This window comes from Bombus pyrosoma, linkage group LG3, assembly GCF_014825855.1.
Source record: "Bombus pyrosoma isolate SC7728 linkage group LG3, ASM1482585v1, whole genome shotgun sequence".
In the NCBI taxonomy this organism is placed as follows: Eukaryota; Metazoa; Arthropoda; class Insecta; order Hymenoptera; family Apidae; genus Bombus; species Bombus pyrosoma.
In genome coordinates this window covers 981,196-999,574 of record NC_057772.1, presented here as the reverse complement: position 1 = coordinate 999,574, position 18,379 = coordinate 981,196, and the positions used below count along the sequence as shown (strand labels likewise).

At 40.9% G+C, this 18,379-nt stretch overlaps 4 protein-coding genes and 1 non-coding gene across 7 annotated transcripts; 3 read left to right on the top strand and 2 right to left on the bottom strand.

Moving 5' to 3' along the window:
- Positions 1-5,015: 5,015 nt before the first annotated feature.
- Positions 5,016-7,950, top strand: LOC122577937 (homeobox protein MSX-2). 2 transcript variants are annotated; one of them, XM_043749666.1, is made up of 3 exons: positions 5,016-5,509; positions 6,261-6,588; positions 6,662-7,950. In XM_043749666.1, the coding sequence occupies exons 1-3, from the start codon at positions 5,443-5,445 to the stop codon at positions 6,930-6,932; spliced, it is 666 nt and encodes a 221-aa protein (XP_043605601.1). In that variant the 5' UTR covers positions 5,016-5,442; the 3' UTR covers positions 6,933-7,950. The 2 variants fall into 2 exon arrangements, with proteins under 2 accessions (XP_043605601.1, XP_043605600.1); XM_043749665.1 differs by having other exon boundaries at positions 6,258-6,588.
- Positions 7,951-11,676: 3,726 nt separating this feature from the next.
- Positions 11,677-11,749, bottom strand: Trnam-cau. Its single transcript has one exon. It is a non-coding gene; the product is annotated as a tRNA-Met (tRNA).
- Positions 11,750-12,048: 299 nt separating this feature from the next.
- LOC122565725 (zinc finger CCCH-type with G patch domain-containing protein) lies at positions 12,049-14,584 on the top strand. Its single transcript, XM_043722005.1, has 9 exons — positions 12,049-12,208; positions 12,345-12,572; positions 12,672-12,752; positions 12,820-12,960; positions 13,116-13,258; positions 13,324-13,502; positions 13,574-13,843; positions 13,912-14,091; positions 14,168-14,584. Exons 1-9 carry the CDS (start codon positions 12,158-12,160, stop codon positions 14,461-14,463), a joined length of 1,569 nt encoding a protein of 522 aa, XP_043577940.1. The 5' UTR covers positions 12,049-12,157; the 3' UTR covers positions 14,464-14,584.
- LOC122565734 (box C/D snoRNA protein 1) lies at positions 14,448-16,587 on the top strand. Its single transcript, XM_043722022.1, has 8 exons — positions 14,448-14,464; positions 14,697-14,748; positions 14,858-15,039; positions 15,100-15,191; positions 15,267-15,445; positions 15,528-15,725; positions 15,808-15,932; positions 16,008-16,587. The coding sequence occupies exons 2-8, from the start codon at positions 14,729-14,731 to the stop codon at positions 16,238-16,240; spliced, it is 1,029 nt and encodes a 342-aa protein (XP_043577957.1). The 5' UTR covers positions 14,448-14,464; positions 14,697-14,728; the 3' UTR covers positions 16,241-16,587.
- LOC122565739 (vesicle-trafficking protein SEC22b-B) lies at positions 16,576-18,178 on the bottom strand. Of its 2 annotated transcripts, XR_006316262.1 has the most exons (6): positions 18,037-18,178; positions 17,700-17,809; positions 17,472-17,632; positions 17,236-17,382; positions 16,926-17,158; positions 16,576-16,831 (listed from the first exon to the last, which is right to left on the bottom strand). XR_006316262.1 is itself a non-coding variant. In XM_043722029.1 (5 exons), exons 1-5 carry the CDS (start codon positions 18,109-18,111, stop codon positions 17,010-17,012), a joined length of 642 nt encoding a protein of 213 aa, XP_043577964.1. In that variant the 5' UTR covers positions 18,112-18,178; the 3' UTR covers positions 16,576-17,009. The 2 variants fall into 2 exon arrangements, 1 of the variants encoding a protein (XP_043577964.1); XM_043722029.1 differs by having other exon boundaries at positions 16,576-17,158.
- Positions 18,179-18,379: the final 201 nt, after the last annotated feature.

Here is an 18,379-nt window from a genome sequence, read left to right as displayed (position 1 = left end):
AGCAAACTACAATATGTAGGGGTACTCGTTTGAAGCAACGATTATACCTTGCTAAGAAAATATGTGGTATTTTGTATTCGTGTTCGCGTTTAATGTAACAGAAAGGCGGGTAAATCGCCGAGCTTCTGATTCTTCTTTTTGTCTCTGAAATAACGCGCCTCGGTGTCTTGGAAACGTTGCGGAGCGTTGTTAGTGAAAGACGTATAGAAACGATAAGAAGCGGCTGAAAAGGAGGGTATAAATAAATGCTGATACATTCGAGGAGAAACGAGAACGTATACACCGAGCCCTTTTACTGTCTTTAATCCATGGTCTCGTAGAAATGGACCAAGCAAATACACCCTACCGTCTTTCATCTTCCCTTTTATTCGCGTACATTTTTTCTCGAGAGGAAAACACCACGAGAATCAGTCTTTATACCATTGGTCGAGCAGCTTAAGAATCGACCGTTCTTGCGATTTAAAAAAGATGCTCGAGCAGGAAAAAAAAAAAAAGAAAGATATCCACGGTAAAACACGCCGGAAGCAAGGCAGATCCGATACGTGGAAACATCGAAGCATCGAAGCATAGAAACATCGAAACATCGAAACATCGAAGCATCGAGTAGAATTGTTAGTCGCTATAAACAGAGTCGTTCGTTTCGATCACACCCTTTTCTTTCTGAATGGAAAACGAGCTGGCTTCCCTCTCGTTTTTCGCGAATACGGCACTGGACGATGCTGCTCCGCGCGCAGAATATTCAGATCGACAGTTATATTCACACGCGTGGTCGCACCTCAATGGATTTTGCTTTTCCCGCGATTGTTAACGATTTCGAAGCCCTCGCGGCATCGTGGTTTTGATCCGCCAACCCCTTCTACCCCTCCCATCCTGGACTCGCGACTCGCTCTTCGGCTCTCACTGTTCTAAATCGCTTCACCGTGATCCCCTTCACTGTTTTTTTTATCCGTATTTACCAATTCGTCTCGACTCGATCGCGACTATCTATTATTGATAATCATTCGGACTCGGTAACTTTCGCCGGATAAAACTTCGCTTCGTCTCGCTCGCGCCAACTTGATTCACACTCGCGCACCTTCCACGGCAACAAAACCTTTTCTCGAATAATTACGACGCTTTGTTCTCCCAGGCGCATCCGATATTGTGTGAAAAGTAATCGACGCGCGAATTTTAGTGGATAAGTAGACTCTCGTAGGAAGACACAAGAAACTTTTTATTAAATACTATCGGGAAATAAAAAAAAAAAGATGAAAGAAATTACATTTTATCGTATTGTAACGGTAAAACTTTATTCTTACGATAGATTCTAATATCGCGGAAACATGATCGAAGCAACACGTTAGTATCAAAAATTATCGAATCGTAAGTGCGTCACTAGGTAACGCGGACCCTTAAGTCGGAATAAATGTTTCTCGTAGGTAGTCGTTTCATTGGTTTCGTGTTATGTACGAATTCGTTAAGAGAACGAGCGTACTTGCTTCGGCAAGTACGTGTACCGGACAAAGATAATTAAATGGAAGTCAATAATTGATTAAAAAAAGGTATACATCGATAAATTATCTCGTCATTGTGCGGATAAATGCGAGTGAAACAAGTAAAACGTAATGTAATTTTCTTCCGTCGAGGAGAATGGAATATTTAAGAAATCTTCTTAATTCATAATTTTACTTCTTTCTTACATTTACATCCCTCGCATATTTTCTCACACTCTGCGTTCCGTTATTTACTCGTAGTTGCCGTATATGACGGCTCGTTCATAAAAGTCGTAGCACAGCATTGCCAGTTTGGGTATAAGCTGCTCTTTTATTATCGTCGCTATTAAATTTATACATTCTACATAAATGCATACTTACATATACATTTATCTAAAAACCGTTAGTTTCCTGTTTGCAATGCAATACCGCTCGATGGTATTTTATGTAATAATTACCTTTAGTTTTATTAACGATCTAATTTTTCACTGCATCTCTATCTTCTTTGCTTTTATTGTCACGGTACAAATCCTTACGAGCCACCGCTGCTAATGTACATATCACGAGTTTAAATACGTGTATTAAAACCACTCGGTATTACACCTTCGAATTTACACTTTAATACCAAGATGCACGTAAGTCGTCATACACGCTAGATTATATTTAATCTTAAATTACACATAGGTCACCAAAAGTGTTTGATTCATACCAAAGACTAATTATGTAATTCCCGTGCTATATCGCATAACCAAACGTTAAGAGCACAATGCAATACTTCAGTGCTGGAGCATTTTGTCTGGTGAATAAGGTTTTTGTTCGTTAACTTTTGTTCGTTATGTTTATCGCAAATAGCATTATGTTTTTTTTTCTTGACAGGATAAACGTTCGTTTTCGAAAGAAGAAGATATACCGCAATTTGAACGATTCGGTATGTGTATTAAAATTGATACGGTATGTGCGACGGTACATTCGATCGGGAAGATCGAAGATGACACGCAAAATCTTGAAACTTCGTTTCATGTTTTTTTACAATTTCTATCGAAGAGTCGTTACGTACATACGAAACTTTTATACAAATAGGCGATGATACACTTTTTACCAATAAATCTATATTTATTTTTATAGCGCTGTACACACATTACGGTACGTATTACGAGATTAAACGAATCAAAGCGTATTATTTGCATAACTATTACGTACGTCCTTCATTAGGTAATCTTGATACGCAGCGGGAAGTGTAATTGAACGTGTTTCTATCTGTGATCTGTGATCGTTCCCCCACAACATCGGAAAGACAAATTCACCCCGAATCGAATCCTATTTGTCCAACGCGGCCAGAGGTGGCTGCATCCAGATGAAATTTCGCGTCCCAAAGGGGAACAAATATTGCAAATTACCGATAACAATCAGCCGACAAGGGGCGGTGATTTCGAGGTAATTCGAATCAAACCCTCCGCTCTAATTTCCATTGATTTATTTCCGTTGTCTAAATCGCGACAGATGCGATCAACCGTGCTACTCTCTTGGCGCAAGAAATTACTCGGTTAAAATTTATATAGTGCCCTCGTTAATCACACGTACACGTACATACGCGTGTATATAATCGACGACACAGTTTCAGATTCGATAATTAACACCTCTGAAGCGAGATATCGGAGGAAACAGGGACGATTGTTATTCCAATTCGATCGGAGGAAGCTCGGCGTCGCGTTAAAACTCGTCCCGCGAAGAGCCGCTAATCACCAAAATTATCACGAGTATCTTTGTTTTCGCAGCTCAACGCCACTCGATTTATCCCATCTTCATGCATTTATTCCGGCGTTTCCGCGATTCCGAGGTCCTTTTTCAGCGAGCAGCACGAAGAAGACGGCCAGCCGCTTTGCTGCCCCTTGAATTAATTCCCTGCATACGTTAATCTTAATGAATTCACAAACGCGCCCCATCGTGTCCGACTCTAGGGGCACATCGGCGAGGGTTCCGCTTACAGGTGCCAGCACGCAAACTCGAGGCCACGAGGCGAGCCATTAAAATACCAGCCTGTATACACGCCGACTCTCCTTCTTTCTGCACGTCGCATTTATGCGACGCCACGCGACGTCGCGTTGCCGAAAATTGCACGACCACCCGCCCCCCTCCCCCTTTCTTCTTACGTTTCGTCACCGGTCGATAGACTAAATATTTATTTATATACTCGTTATAACGAGACCCTTTCGGACGATGTTCGAAAGAAAGATGATTTTGAACAAGATATGGCGATAGTTGTTGCGATTGAAAAGCGCTGTGACTTATTAAAATTTATTTTTAACGGAATTACAAAGACGCGAAAGTGCATAGGAAAAGAGAGATCGAGGAGAGACGATGGAGGAGAGATTCGGGGAATTCGTTAATTAAGCAATGCGAAAGGAATAGAAGGTTGGCGTGCTATTTGCGGATGTAAAAGGGCTGGCCGTGTACATAGGTGCGGCGCACCGCGTGTTTTTATTCTAGATCGACGAGAATTCAGCGTGGATGATTTTGCAGGACGCGAAATATTTAGGTATAGAAAGCAGTAGACGCGGGACCATAGAGTCGCAGGAATACCACAGGAAGATAAGTAGCGACGCGGTGAATAGACTAACGGGGCGCTGCAAAAGCCGAGAACGAAGAAAAGGGAGTGAAAGGGGATAGGCGGTGTCGAGGATTGGTGGTTTTATGCATCATGCATATTTACGCTCACATACTAGCTGTAGAAGATGACGAAGCGGGCCGGCGAGGGTTCGGCAAATTGCGAGCACCGTATTTATGCAAATGCCTGCGCATTCGCGTTGCACCTTGCGCCACCTTCTTTACCGATCTTTCACCCAGCAAATTGACTTCGTTAGAATCTGCTCCGAATCTTGCTCGAATTCTATACGTTATCGGAGGAAAAAAAGGAGCGACAAAGGGAGAAGGAATAAAATAAAGGAAGGAAGGATAAAGTCAACGAAGAAACAGAGGAACCACAAAACTCATAGAATAGGATAGAAATATCGCGTGGAAAAATGAAAAATCGCGTTGCCAGATTTGTTTGGAATTTTCCTTTTTTTGCGGGCGGTGTTGACTCGCGGCGCGGAAAAGCCAGCGCCGGAAAAGGGAAAAGGGAGCGCAGAGAGAAGGCGAGAAAACGCGACCGTTAAGCCGCCCCCGGGGAGAACAATCACGATATCGCGGCGAGCGACGCGTTCTCTATACCAGGAGAAACGTTTCACATCCAATTTGTTCCTCTCGTTTCGCGGTAATCGCTCGCCAATGACTTTCTGCCCCTCGTTCCCTCCTTTTCGGAGTTCGATGCTCGTCAGGCCGTACGCTTTTCACGAAGCGTGCACCGAGATCCTGCCACCCACGAAGCCCTTCGCTTCTCGTTGTACCTCGTCCGTGTGTTTCGTAAGGGTTGTCGCTGGAGCCAACCCCCTTTGCGCAAGCCGCTTTTCATCGACCAATCGACGTCGAGCCGTCGCGACTTCCACCCCTCGACGTCGAGTTAGCTCGACCAATCGTCTAGTCGCCGTGGACACGGTACGGGGGTGGCGTGGCGCTACCACCTCCAAAATGGCTGCGAAATCGCGCGAGCATTAGACAGTCCGTTCAAAATAAACGGGCGGATTAATTGGAGCGGGGTGGCGCGGGGCTTGTTCGACGCAACCCCAGGCCTAACTCGCGTGGTAACTCTTCCTTCACCCCCACCTTGATATTCAGCAACGTGCGCCTGTCAAGGAGTATGACGACGATACCAGGCTCGGACAGGCACATCCGGTCATCCCCCGTGATCCTCGACGACGCAGAACGACGCCGAGCGTCCACACGTTAGCATGAAACTCGACTCGTCCGTAGCTGAGGTGTTCTCGCGCCGACAAACGATTCCGGCTCAGCTGGTTCGCGCGATCCTCTTCCTCTAAGCGGAATCGTTGTTTTCCACGGTCGTTTCGTTCGTTTTTCTCGTCGAGGTGTAACGATGCAGGAGCACAAGTCGTTTCTTATAAGGGATCTTCTGGGGGATGTTCTGTCCGAGCGGGTGCACGGTGAGTTTAATCGTACAAATCGCCCCTTCTTCGGTCTACAGTGTCGTTCTTTAAATATCATCTGTATACGCAGAATCCTTGCAACACGTACAAATAATCTTATCGCCTCTGTTCTCGCGCGATTTTTCTTCCAGAAAATCAAGATTTCTCGAAGAAAAAAAAAAAAAAAAAAAAATAAAGTGAAAAAGTTCGCAGCGCTCTAACGAATCCCCGACTCGATTCGAGGCTGAGTAATTAAAAAGTCAAGATTTTTATTGTAGGCGATAGCGGTCGCGTGGCCTGTCGCCAGGATTCTCGTTACACGGTATCCCGCAGAGCGGTCCTATTAATTTTAGCCAAGCGCCCCGACAGGGTAGCGCCCCATTATCGACGATCCTACAGATGGTCCGAGCTGCGGAAGGATTCGTTAGCTCTCGTTAGTGCGAATGTTCATCGTTCGTCGTCGACGATTATCGCGTCCTGCTGCGTCTCGACGCCTTTATTGGCCAATCACGATCGGACACCGACCGTTCTTGTAATTGAGATCGTTTACCGTTAACCAAAAGCAATCGCGATCGTCCGATCAGCCGAGGATTTACTGGCATTGTTCGGGTAATAGGCTTTGAATCTATTTTTCGGCTAATGGGAACGCAGCACAACGCAGATCCGTCGAGATTGGATTGGATTTCGCGGAATTTAGTTCGTGTAACAACTGGCGCGTGTAATTTGACTCGTGCACGCGCGTACAACTAAATATACGTTATTTCAGAAGACTCGGAGGACGATTCTGCCGTACATTCCGATTCCGAGGACACGATCGACCCAGGAAGTAGCCCTTGCACTCGACTGGAGAGCCCGCCGCCGGCTCTGTCGCCATCGCCGGCACCAGCGACTTCCGGCAAGTCTTGCGGCACGACGAGCGGTCCTCCAAGCGGCAGAAAACCCAGAAGAAGACGAACGGCATTCACCCACGCTCAACTCGCTTATCTGGAACGAAAATTTCGCTGTCAAAAGTATCTGAGCGTGGCGGATCGCAGCGACGTCGCCGACGCGTTGTCACTGTCCGAGACGCAAGTGAAAACCTGGTACCAGAACAGAAGGTCGTTTTACTTTTACTTTTACGGGACGGCTGTCTCGTTCGACAATTCATTAAAACGTAACTTTTTGCCACAGAACGAAATGGAAGCGACAGAACCAACTGCGACTGGAACAACTTCGACATCAAGCTACGGTGGAAAAGGAGCTGCTCGTGCGAGGAGTAGGACTCCATCATGGCAGCATAGACGCTTATTGTCCACCTTACAACGCTCAGACCCAAACGCAGAGTCATCCGCCTCCACCGCCACCGCCGCCGGCGCCGTCCACCGCTTCCACGGCCGCGTTTCTCTCCACGGCCGCAGCCCTCTTCCGAAATGTCACTTACGTTCACGGATGTCCCCTTTAACCCGGCCGAACGCCGCGGTTTCAGGATCGTTTCTGCCTTCTGGCCGCCGGCGTCGGCAGCCCTTTCCTCGTCGAAACGTCCGCTTCGGACGATTCCGAACCAACGGTGGAACCACCATCGCCGATGGATCCGATCGGATCTCGATGTGCCCGAACTCTCGATCGTGAATCGCACTGGTTCGCGGCAGTCGCTGTTCTTTTCCGTCGAATTCTTCGGCCTGCGTTTCGCTACATCGCACGTGCGCGCGAAAAGAGTCTCGCGACCGCTAGTTCGGTTATATCCTCGTACAAAACATCACGCGCTACTACCTCCGATACAGTGAAGTGCGCGTGAACCACGAAACGCGGATGTAAACGCGGATGTAAACGCGGACAAGGAAAGTCTCGTTCGCGATAATCGCGCTTACCACGTTTCAGGAGTTCTTCGCGACTCCTGGGATGGAACTCTTCGAAGATTCCGTGCTCCGCTTTGGAGTTGTTTCTGAGAGCTAATTCCTGCATGCGAAACAGTGTACATATGTAATTACGAAGTTGGTCGGTAGTCGTAGTCGCTCTGTTTTCGTTCGCGACGACGAAAGGGGAAGGGATGAACGAAACGATATCGGAAATCGAGGTGTTTCGATGATCTGTTTCCATCGTTCCACGAACTTTCGCTTGTTTAAATAAATTTAAATAAGAACAAACCCGTAATATCCAGGTTCGGAAACATGTTCCTTTTAATCGGAACGAACGAAGAAGTCTAGTTGAGTCGATAGCAAGTCGAATTCCGTAGATGTGTCATAGGATCTTAGGTAACTGTAACCGGGAAACGGGCAAAAACGACGTTTAATACGACGCGTCCGATGCTCCGCGGTACAACCGTTTTCCCCTGTTTCCCGCAATCACTGGCCAATTTTCACATAGAGATCTAGTTCGCTAACGTTCACCGCTGATAATCCATCACTTTCTCCAGTTAGTCGACGATTTTTCGTCAACCGATGAATTCTTGTAGATAAATAAATTATTATCGAACAAAAACACCGTCTTGTAATTGTTCCTTTCACGCGTCACGCAGTTGCTTTCGTTTTCAACGATATCGAACAAGGCTTTCTCTATTCTCGTCCGTTTTATTTTTTCTTCTCACGCTGTGGTAAACATCGAGTTTACCATGACGAATCGAGAGTAGATCAACGGGGAACGACAGTGGTTTTTCGTCCGTCACAGACGATATCGCGAAAGAAGGTGCGCACACGCGGAGGCGAAAATCGGGCTTTTTTATTTGGACAAACGGCAACAGTAACGAGCCCCGTATCGGGAAGACCAATTCGCGCGTGACAATGGGCACGTGGCCAGAAACAGCGATTCGCAATCCCCGGCAGAAAGTAATTGGCTGAAACCGATACAAGTCGAGTGGTACTGGCACTCGTGGCTGGAATTGGCTGGCGGATTTAATTGAACGGAATCGACGAGAAAGAGCGAGAACGAGTATATACCTGTGCGAGAACGCGTGCAAAAGAACGAGAAGGACGAAGGAAAAGAGAAAGATCGCGGAGAGAACGGTCGCGATCGTCAGGATGATTTTTTCGCCAGCCGATCGCGGACTCTATCGTTAATTGGAGAAAAAGTGAGAAGAACGAGAGAGGGAGGAATCGAGAAGAGGAGAACGAAAAGTGCACGATCTCTTTACACGGATGATTAGACTGCATTAAGCGAATTTCGAACGATCTCGCGTAACGACGTCGTTAATCACTCTCCTTTGGTAGCGTTGGCGAACGTTATCGAAAGACCCTCCACGGCAGATCGAATTTCTCTGAAACGATTCTCTTTGATTTTCTTCGAAATCGAACGGCGATCGTAAGAAGTCGCGGTGTATCGCGACGAGATGAATGGAAGCATAATTGGGGGAAAAGGCGCGTGGAAAGTTCAAAGGACTCGTGAAGCGCGCAAGGACGTTTCGTTTGATAAGAAGAAATTGTTGCGCGACGACGACGAGTCGCGCAACCACGAATCGTCAACTTTCTCTCGTCGAGTTACGCCGCGAGAACGACGAAGAAAGAGGGAAGCCGGAATGGGAGACACGCTTCTTTCGGGTTCATTCAGAACGAAATAAACCAGCAGACCTTCCGCGTCTGCACGTCGAATAATAAAAAAAGAAAAAAACAGAGACACATCTAGCCGAGCGCGAAATCACGCGAGCGAAGGAAGAATTCTTGCGACGCTCGTCCCCCTTTTTACCTCTTTCTGCTTCTCTCCGTTCGCCGCGAGCTTGCCGTGCCGTGGATGAAGCCGGGAATCTCTCACGCGTAATTACTTCGCTATAATGAATCGGATATTATTCGTAATAATTTTCTGCCACGCGTATTGTCCCCGACGACGTCCCACGAACGCTTCTAATTTCGTCTCTTAACGCGTTCTTAAGTGGACCCGCGTGTCGCCATCACCGCGATACATCTCTTTCAAGAGAAATACCTGATTCTTCGAAAGCTCTTTCGCGTACGAACAAATTTCTGAAACGAGTCTAATGAGATTTCTCGGATAATTGGACGATCGGAAAAATTATAAAATAATTGGTTCGACAAACGAACATAGAATTATCGCGTTATATACATATAGACGAAGATTCGAGTACGTTCGAGTGCGTTTGAATCGTGTAAACGGCCGTAATTTACTCGTGGATCGCTGGCTCGATTCGAATCGTCTATTCTCTATTGAAACGGCCGCGATAAAAAGGATCCTCGGTGAATCCCGTGCAAAGGAGTCGTATACGCAGGGACTCGAACCAGATATCCTGGGATAAGAGAGAAGTGGCGTCGCGTGCACTCGGCCACGTGCGTATTGTCGTTGAGCGAATCGTGGACGCGCGTGCATACGTGCGTAAGTCGTGTTGGCACTTGGACACGCGCTTCTTATCCCTCTTCGGTTTACGATGCGCCGTCTCCCTCCTACCTGACCGAGAACGGCGTCGTTAAATACTTCAACGGGGGGCCTCCCTGCGTGTCTTCGAAATCGTTCCTGCTCTTACATACACCTTCGAAACCCGCACCCTCTCGCGTATAACCACGTGCCTTTTAACGCGATTCTGCCGATCGGTGATCAACGGTATCCCCGATATCGTTCTACCGACGACGACCAGAGAAGACATTACTTTCTTACAAGAAAAGGCCGAATCGTTCCACGATACACTGTTATTTCCAAGACTGTGAAAATCGGCGAGATAGGAAAAGACGTAGTCGAGAAAGCGGAATCGCGTTTAAAATGGAAGCAAAGGGTAGGCGCGGATGCCGATAATAAACAAGGACGAGTAAAGGGGCGAGGCGAACGCCGAAAGGAGGAGCGAAATTCTTTAGAGGGAAAAAAAAAACGGCGGAGTAATTGCTGGAGAAACCGAGGAAGAGAGGGAAATGGAGGAGAGTAGCGAAAAGGGATCGTGGCTCCGTTGGTGGAAGGCAAAAAGCAGAAGTAAAAGGAGTCGACTGTGACGAGGCTAGCGGAGGAGAATGGGGGGAAAGATGGAATCGCAAGAAGCAAGGATGAGCGGAAAAAGAGAGGAGGAGAGGAGAAAACGAGAAAGAGAAAGGCGAGAGCGATGGAGGGTGCAAGGTGCAGGGTGCAGAGTGTACGCGGGCAGGGCCGAGTGTAACGAAGCTCCGACTTTTTAATTGGAATATATTCAGAAAGCGGAACGCCTTTTCATCGCGGGACTCGATGCACTGAATACGGCCTGAATCAACGCGGAATCAACCGCGCTTGCAACGAGCCTGCTGTGCACCAGCAAATCGGGCCGCGTCTCTGCATTTATACGTAACGGATGCATAGCAGCCGCATAAAATAACCCGCGAAAATGCGGATCCGGCTCTCTTCTCCCGACCAACCTTCTCCATCTCTTCTCCTGTTTTTTTCTTTTTTTTTTTTACCACGGCTCGCCGATATCCGCCAACGTATAATCACCCTGAAAATACGATAAGCGCGACACGATCGCATCCCGGTCTACTCGTTCTGTCCGAATTGCTTTTCATTCCCGAATTTCAAAAATTGCTTCTTCTTCCAATATCGTTTCTCGAGAAACTTCTAGTCTCGAAGATGTTGCAAATTGAGAACTAGAGAGGCTTTCTTAAGGAGAGGCCATCGATGTAACTTTTCCAGATTCAAGTAGATTGTCAAAGTAGCACGCTATCGTCATTTAATTATACGCCGATATTCGTTCGCGTTGCACGGCAGGAACAAGCTAGTCGAACACGATGCAACCGTGCGTCGCTTTCGGTGGATTTATTCCAGCGGAGGGGTCGCAACACCTATTCACCGTGTAAAGGTAGAGGCTATGGCAGCTTCAATTTAATGGGCTGTTTGCTTGCAAATTGTGGTATTGCTAAAGGGCAACAAACAATTCACAACTCGTTTTAACTACCGCATTTCAATTCCAAGAAGCCTCAAGTCCCTCTGGCAAGTGTTACATTTACATAATTGTCTCTTGCTCCGTTTCCCGTTCGTAAAACCGCGCGTCTTTACCCTCCACGACGCTTATTTCTCTCATCAACTCCTTATACATATTTGCTATACACGTTTTTAACAATTTAGTACCTGTAAGAGTACTCTCTTAATATCTCTTAATATTTCTAGCAATTCTTTCCGTCAATCTAAGAGCAACGAAAATTCTGATCTTTATCATTCGAAAATAGTATATCTGTATTCGTCGTTAATTTCGATTATATCGATATATAAAATAATATAGCATTTATTTTTCTTTCATGTTTCAAAAAAAAAAGAAATGCCCCGGGTGAGGATCGAACTCACGACCTTAAGATTATGAGACTTACGCGCTGCCTACTGCGCTACCGAGGCTTCGAAAGGCTGCCTTTGTTTAGTATATTTTTAGTTATCTTTTTAATCGCATTAAAATTATATTAAATACGCTAATATTATAAATTTATATTCTTAACGTAATGTACTCATCGATATTATATATGCAAAAGGAATGTAAAATTATACATGTAAATGTCCAATATGTATGACATGTAGGTATTTCAAATATCAGAATACGATTCGTGACAATTTGATCAAGATGTCGCCACATAATGGATATTAGGATTTAGGGTCTTTAAACTAGAGCTTTTTAATATTGGTAGTGATACAATCGTTAAATCCTAGAGTACGGAAGGACTCCGAATGTAAACTGTCAAAACAGTTTTTGTGAGATCTCTTTTTCAAGAACTTCTAAATCAACGCAGGGGTAAGACAATATAGGGTAATATGACAGATACTGAAAGTTTACGAGAAGCAATTGCACAATACGAACAACAGGTATGAATTACTATTTCATCGACGTTGTACAAGGAAACCGTATAACCTTTCGAATAACTCGTATACCTACTTCATTTTTTTTAATTAATGGAGTACGCTTAATTTTTCTGTTCTAAATATCCTTTTGCCATACCAGCTAGCTCAAGTTCAAGCGACTTTATCCGTGACCACGCAAGAAGCGGATAGGGAGAATTTATTAAGTTTACAATCGGACATACAAGAGCTTATTGCTTTAACGAAAAAAAGTCTACAAGGTGTTGAAACTTCTAGCGAAGATTTAGACGACGACGACGACGATGATGACGATATTGACGATATTGACGATATGGACGATCCATTGGAAAAAGAATACGCCTTATTCAAGGTGATTTTTCTTTCAACAAGCAAATTATTAAAGAAAAGAAAAAGATGGAAACATAAAAGGTCCAGCAAAGTAATATTTCGTTCCATATAAATTTATTAGGCAGAACTGGAGAAAACTTCCAATGAATCTCGGAGTAAAGAGCCGGATAAACAAGATGACGGAGCTTCAAATAACATAGAAGTCAGTACGCAAGTATTCTGTATGGCATAGAAATGACACAATTATACGGTGGAAGTTCATCTTGTAGGATGAGTTGAGGCAGCTTGAAGGCATGAAATGTCGAGCTCCCCATGGTAGCAGTTGGGGTGGCATTGGTTATCATAATGCTATGATATGTTCTGTTTATCAGAATGACAGCACAGAAATAAAAAATATGCAAGATATAAAGGTAAGAAAAGAATTAGATCGAAACTTACAATTACATCTAAGTTAATTGCTAATTCCAATGTATCTTTCTAACAAAGTCAGCGGGGAACAGATAACTTCCTTTATCCACATCCATATTATGTAATTCTAAGGATTTATGTATGTGCTATTATTTAGGTCAGGGTATTTTTTCTAAATCCAACGCATAAAGAAATGCTTCCGTGTCCTTATTATTTGGATGGGAAATGTAAATTTTCTGACGAAGATTGTAGATTTTCGCACGGAGAATTGGTCCCATTATCTAGTATACAAGAATATAGGTAAACGAATCTGTTGATATTCGATAGCAACGTACAAAAATCAAAAGCGTGATATTTATTTGCAGAGAACCAGATTTTCAAAGTATAAAGATGGGTAGTAGGGTATTAGCAAAGCAAAAGAATCAATTATGGCACAGGTGCATCGTATTAAAAATGCCGGAAAAAGAAGGAGATGTTTTCAGAATTAAATTTGAAGCAAACGGCAATATCGTAGAAGTTTTCTTACAAGATCTTTTACCGCTTGGTACGTATCTTGCAAAGTAATTGTATATTCGAGTTTTATTCTTTCACATTTATTTCACTTTATTGTTACAGATGATGCTGATTTGGAAATGTCAGATACGTCTGAAGACAGCGACGGTGAAAGTGACTCAACGGAGTATCCTAAAGAAGAAACAGTTCATAAATCCCTTCTCACGGTAGAAAGCAACACGCCGTTAGGAAACTGGGAAAAACATACGCGCGGGATAGGTAGCAAATTAATGGCTCAAATGGGATATGTACTGGGCACCGGTCTTGGAAAGTATTCAGATGGCAGAATAGAACCAGTTGAAGCAACGGTACTGCCAGCTGGTAAATCTTTAGGTATGTATATTTTTTGTATCATTGTTTCTACATATAAATGCTTTATATATGAAAATATATGGTTTTAGATCATTGTATGGAATTGCGAGAAAATGCCGGAGGGGATGAAAATTTATTTTCCGTAGAACGTAGAATGCGAAAGCAACAACAGAAGTTGGAACAGCAAAGACAAAAACAGTATCAGAGGGAAAAGGAACGAGAAGAAAACAATGTGTTTAATTTTATAAATGCAACCTTGGGTGATAAGCGTACGTCTAAGAAAATTTTATTATCACTAGATATTATCTCTACCATTTTATGTTATCTCTAAATAATTTTTTGCAGCTAAATCGGACGCAAGAAATATTTCAAAAGGTAAAAGTAGCCTTAAAACAGAATCAAATCGACAACTAAACGTAGCAAGTTTCCAAATTGGAGAAAATATTTTAAGACTGGAAAGAGAATCGGCAAAATTGAAAGAATCATTGTCAAGGCATACAAAAGGAAGTGTTCATTATAATAATATTGTAATGAAGTATAATGAGAAACAAAAAGAACTTGTTGGTTTAAGAGCATCCGAAAAAAGTATTGCTGCTGAACAAGATCAACGAAAGAACAGAGCTAAATTATCAATATTTTGATGTACATACGTTTACAATTTTAACTTTCTACAAGAAATTAGCTTATGTATTGTATCTATTAATTATTATGTGTAAAAAAAAAAGTATAAATAAATAAACATTATAATATAACATTAATTAATAATTTTTGCGTATCGTATACGATTAATTTTATATCTCTGTAGCAATAGCTATATGATTCGTTTAGTATACCAGTATATAGTATATACCTTACTTTGCCTGTCTGTCAATAGATTGCCTTGTCTACTGACGCGGGTGCCCCAACATGGCCACATTCAGTGACAAGTACGACATTTTTCAATTATTAAGATAATTACCGCGTTCTAATGATACTCGTGTTAATTAAAAATTTTCAGTTTTTATAAATATGGACTAAAATTGATATTATTCACAGGATCGAAAATTGTGAGGTATGTGGTGGAAATAAGGCAAAATACACGTGTCCAAAATGCGAGGTTAGAACTTGTTGTCTTCAATGTGTAAACATTCATAAAAAGGAATTGGAATGTGACGGTATTCGAGACAAAACAAAATTTATACCGTTAAGATCATTCACAGATTTGGATGTTTTAAGTGGTAAGTTGTGCGAATCGCATAAATATGTATCGTAGTTCTTTGAAAATAATTATTTTACAGATTATAGGCTTCTTGAAGAAGTTGGTAGAACAGTTGAACAACTGAAAAGAGATCCATTAAAAAAATGTACACGTCAACTTAATCTACCAATGGTTTGTTAAATTATTTATCTTATTTCTTCCACGATATGACATGCGATGCTTATATTATAACTATTACCTTTATAGCATCTGAATAAACTAAAAACAGCTACATTTAAGAGGAATGTTAATTTGCAATTCATGCCACAACATTTTAGTAGACACAAAAATAATACGACATATTTAAATTGGAAAACTAGTGAATTATATTGGAGAATAGAATGGATTTTTCCTCAAGCAGACTGCACAAAATGGGTCACAGAAAGGTAGAATTCCTCTTTTTACATTGATACAATATGTATGTTATAGTTAATTTCGCTTATAATAATAATATTGTAATAATTATAGGGCTCTAGAATCCACAAGATTATCACTGCTTATAGAAGAGATCTTAGATCCCACTAAATCTATAGAAAATAAAAATGATATAGAGGAATTAAATTTAAGAATACGTTTAAATGAGAGACTACAATTTTATCAGGCTGCAGGTTTATCTGGAATAAAAGTTCTTTTAAAGGCAGAAAAAGTTGTAAAATCAGACTTAAAGTAAGTACACTCAATTCTGTATTCCGAAATTCAAGTAAAATGTAAGTAACTAAATTGTGTTTTATTACTACAAAATATCTAGGTTTTATGAATTGGATATTAGGCTTTCTTTAAAGGAAAATTTAGAAAATAAAACTATAATTGAATTTCCAACAATATATATAATTCTAAATGATCATTCATATATGTATGAAATTATAGATAGTGGTATGTATTTTATGCATAATTCTTGTTGTTTTTAAGCTTACAATCAATTTCAGGATATATTAAATAATATTTCAGATGACGAAGATACAAATGCTTCAAAATATAAAGCTAATAATCACAATGCATCAAGGAGAAGGAAAAGAACATACAATCAGACAAATATGAAGGAAAAAACAAATTCGACTGTAAATTACTTTTTTAATTCTGAATTCTCAGGATCTGATGAGGAAAAATCAAATGATGATCGAGAAAGCAAGTGTTTATCAAATTTCAATATACCCGATTATGATGAATTAATTAGAAAGTAACAATAATAGAACACAGGGTATTTTCTACGTGTAAAAAATTTTTCGACTAAGTCACGGTGATTTTCCTCGCGTGAATTTAGATGGATGTATAAATTCAATTTTTTTTATTGTAAATACTATATTTCAATAGACTGATTCAACTGAATCACGTGTAATTAAAACAATATTAATGAAAGTTAAATTCTATTGTTACACCTTCATTGATTCCCCATCCAGAGAAGTAAATACATAAACATTTATGTTCCAGAGAGTAATACAATCACACTAATAAATAAAACGAATTTGTTTTTACTGTAAATTATGTAAAACAATGTGTCTAAATAATAAAATACAGCTTTAAATATGAATGTAATATTAATTTCCTTGCCTTATAAATAAAGTGATAAGAATAAAATAATTCTTAATATAACAATAACCATGACTATACATATTGTCTTACTTGTTAGAGGATATCTTTTACTAAGCCAAAGTAAAGATGGTCATACATTATCTTAATTATGTAGAAAACCATTATATTTACTGTATGACAATATATGGAACAATGTCTTGAATGGTATGGGTATCATTATATTCCGTGCGACTAGCTTTTGCCTGAATACAATATATGTACATTGTTTCCAATTTCAGGTGAACTTAAAATTTAGATACATTATGTGGAAAAGTAAATTCACAAAGAAAAAAATACCTGCTAATTTTGGAAAAACAATATGATGAAAAACATTAATTGTCTTTACATAATCGTAACCAACTTTTCAAATAGATTGAGAAACTAAAGAATAAAAAAGTATAGCAGGAAGACCAAAAACGCAACAAGTCCAGCCACAGCTTTTACATACATGGACTTGCTATTTAAATGAGTTGCATCTTTTTTATATTTTTGTGACAACATAGTCAAATTTTGTGTTTTAGTGTCTAACTCTGCAAGATAAAGGATAAATGAGTAAAAAGTATTCAAATAAGAAATTTCGTTTAAATATTTATTATTATACTATTACCTGAAAGAACTGTACCCCTTTGCAAGACATCATCTATATTTTGAACCATGATTCTTTGCACATCCTGTAGTTGGCTATTGAGTGCATTCATATTTCTTCTTGATCTACCATCCAAAAAAACTTTCTTTGCTTTTTGGATGTATGTATCTAAGAGAATAAACATTGTATTGAAAACAAGCATTGTATGAAAGTACTACACAAATTAGATTACGTAAAAGAAAAGGAAAAATACATACTGAATTCAATAAAACTGTAGGGCCTAGTAACTGTATTGACATGTTTACCATACGATGAATGAAATTCTTGCGCTATATCTTCAAGATAATTATATACGGCCCGTTTACTGTAGTTTTTTTCACACAATACCAAATAACATACTTCATTTTCAATTAAATAACTGCAAATGGAAATAACTTATAATTTATCATTACATAATTTATCAATTACAACATGAAAAAACTTACTGGAATAAATATGGACCTGTTTCTATGGTACATCTGGCTGGAGACTGTGGTTCTAATCTTCTAAATAACATTTTTGCCTGATTCTGATATTCTAAAATTCTTCTCTCGCTCTAAAAACAATTAATTAATTATTTGTAACTAGTCAATAAACAAAAATCTTACATTTTAATAAGTAAAATTAATATATTTTTACATATCATTGTAAATAATTATGTATGAATTAATTAAAAGTCATATAATTATATAGAAAAAAGGTCATGTAAAAAGATAGAACTCGTATAATAATAATTTTCAAATTCGATCATAAATTGACGTTTCATCGTAACAGATTTCTAACCTGTTCATCTTCTTGCATCGTGGCTGCCAGTGGCAAACCATCTGCTATCCTCGCAATCATTGTTAATAACACCATTTTGATAAAAATCAATTACTCTTGTCACCGAAAATATAGAAAAAAATAATGAAATCTTTGCAAAATAATCGTCTCTTCACCACCTGCGATCCATTTACGCAAAACTGGCCACGGTGTGACCGATTCATCAAATGTCCACTCCTGGCATACCACGTCACGTCGGCAGTCACTGTGGAACACTCCGAGGCTTCCATTGAACACATTGCAACTGTGGTTTCCCTCTTTATTAGTCGCTTTCACATTCTACGACTAATATAATTACCAAACC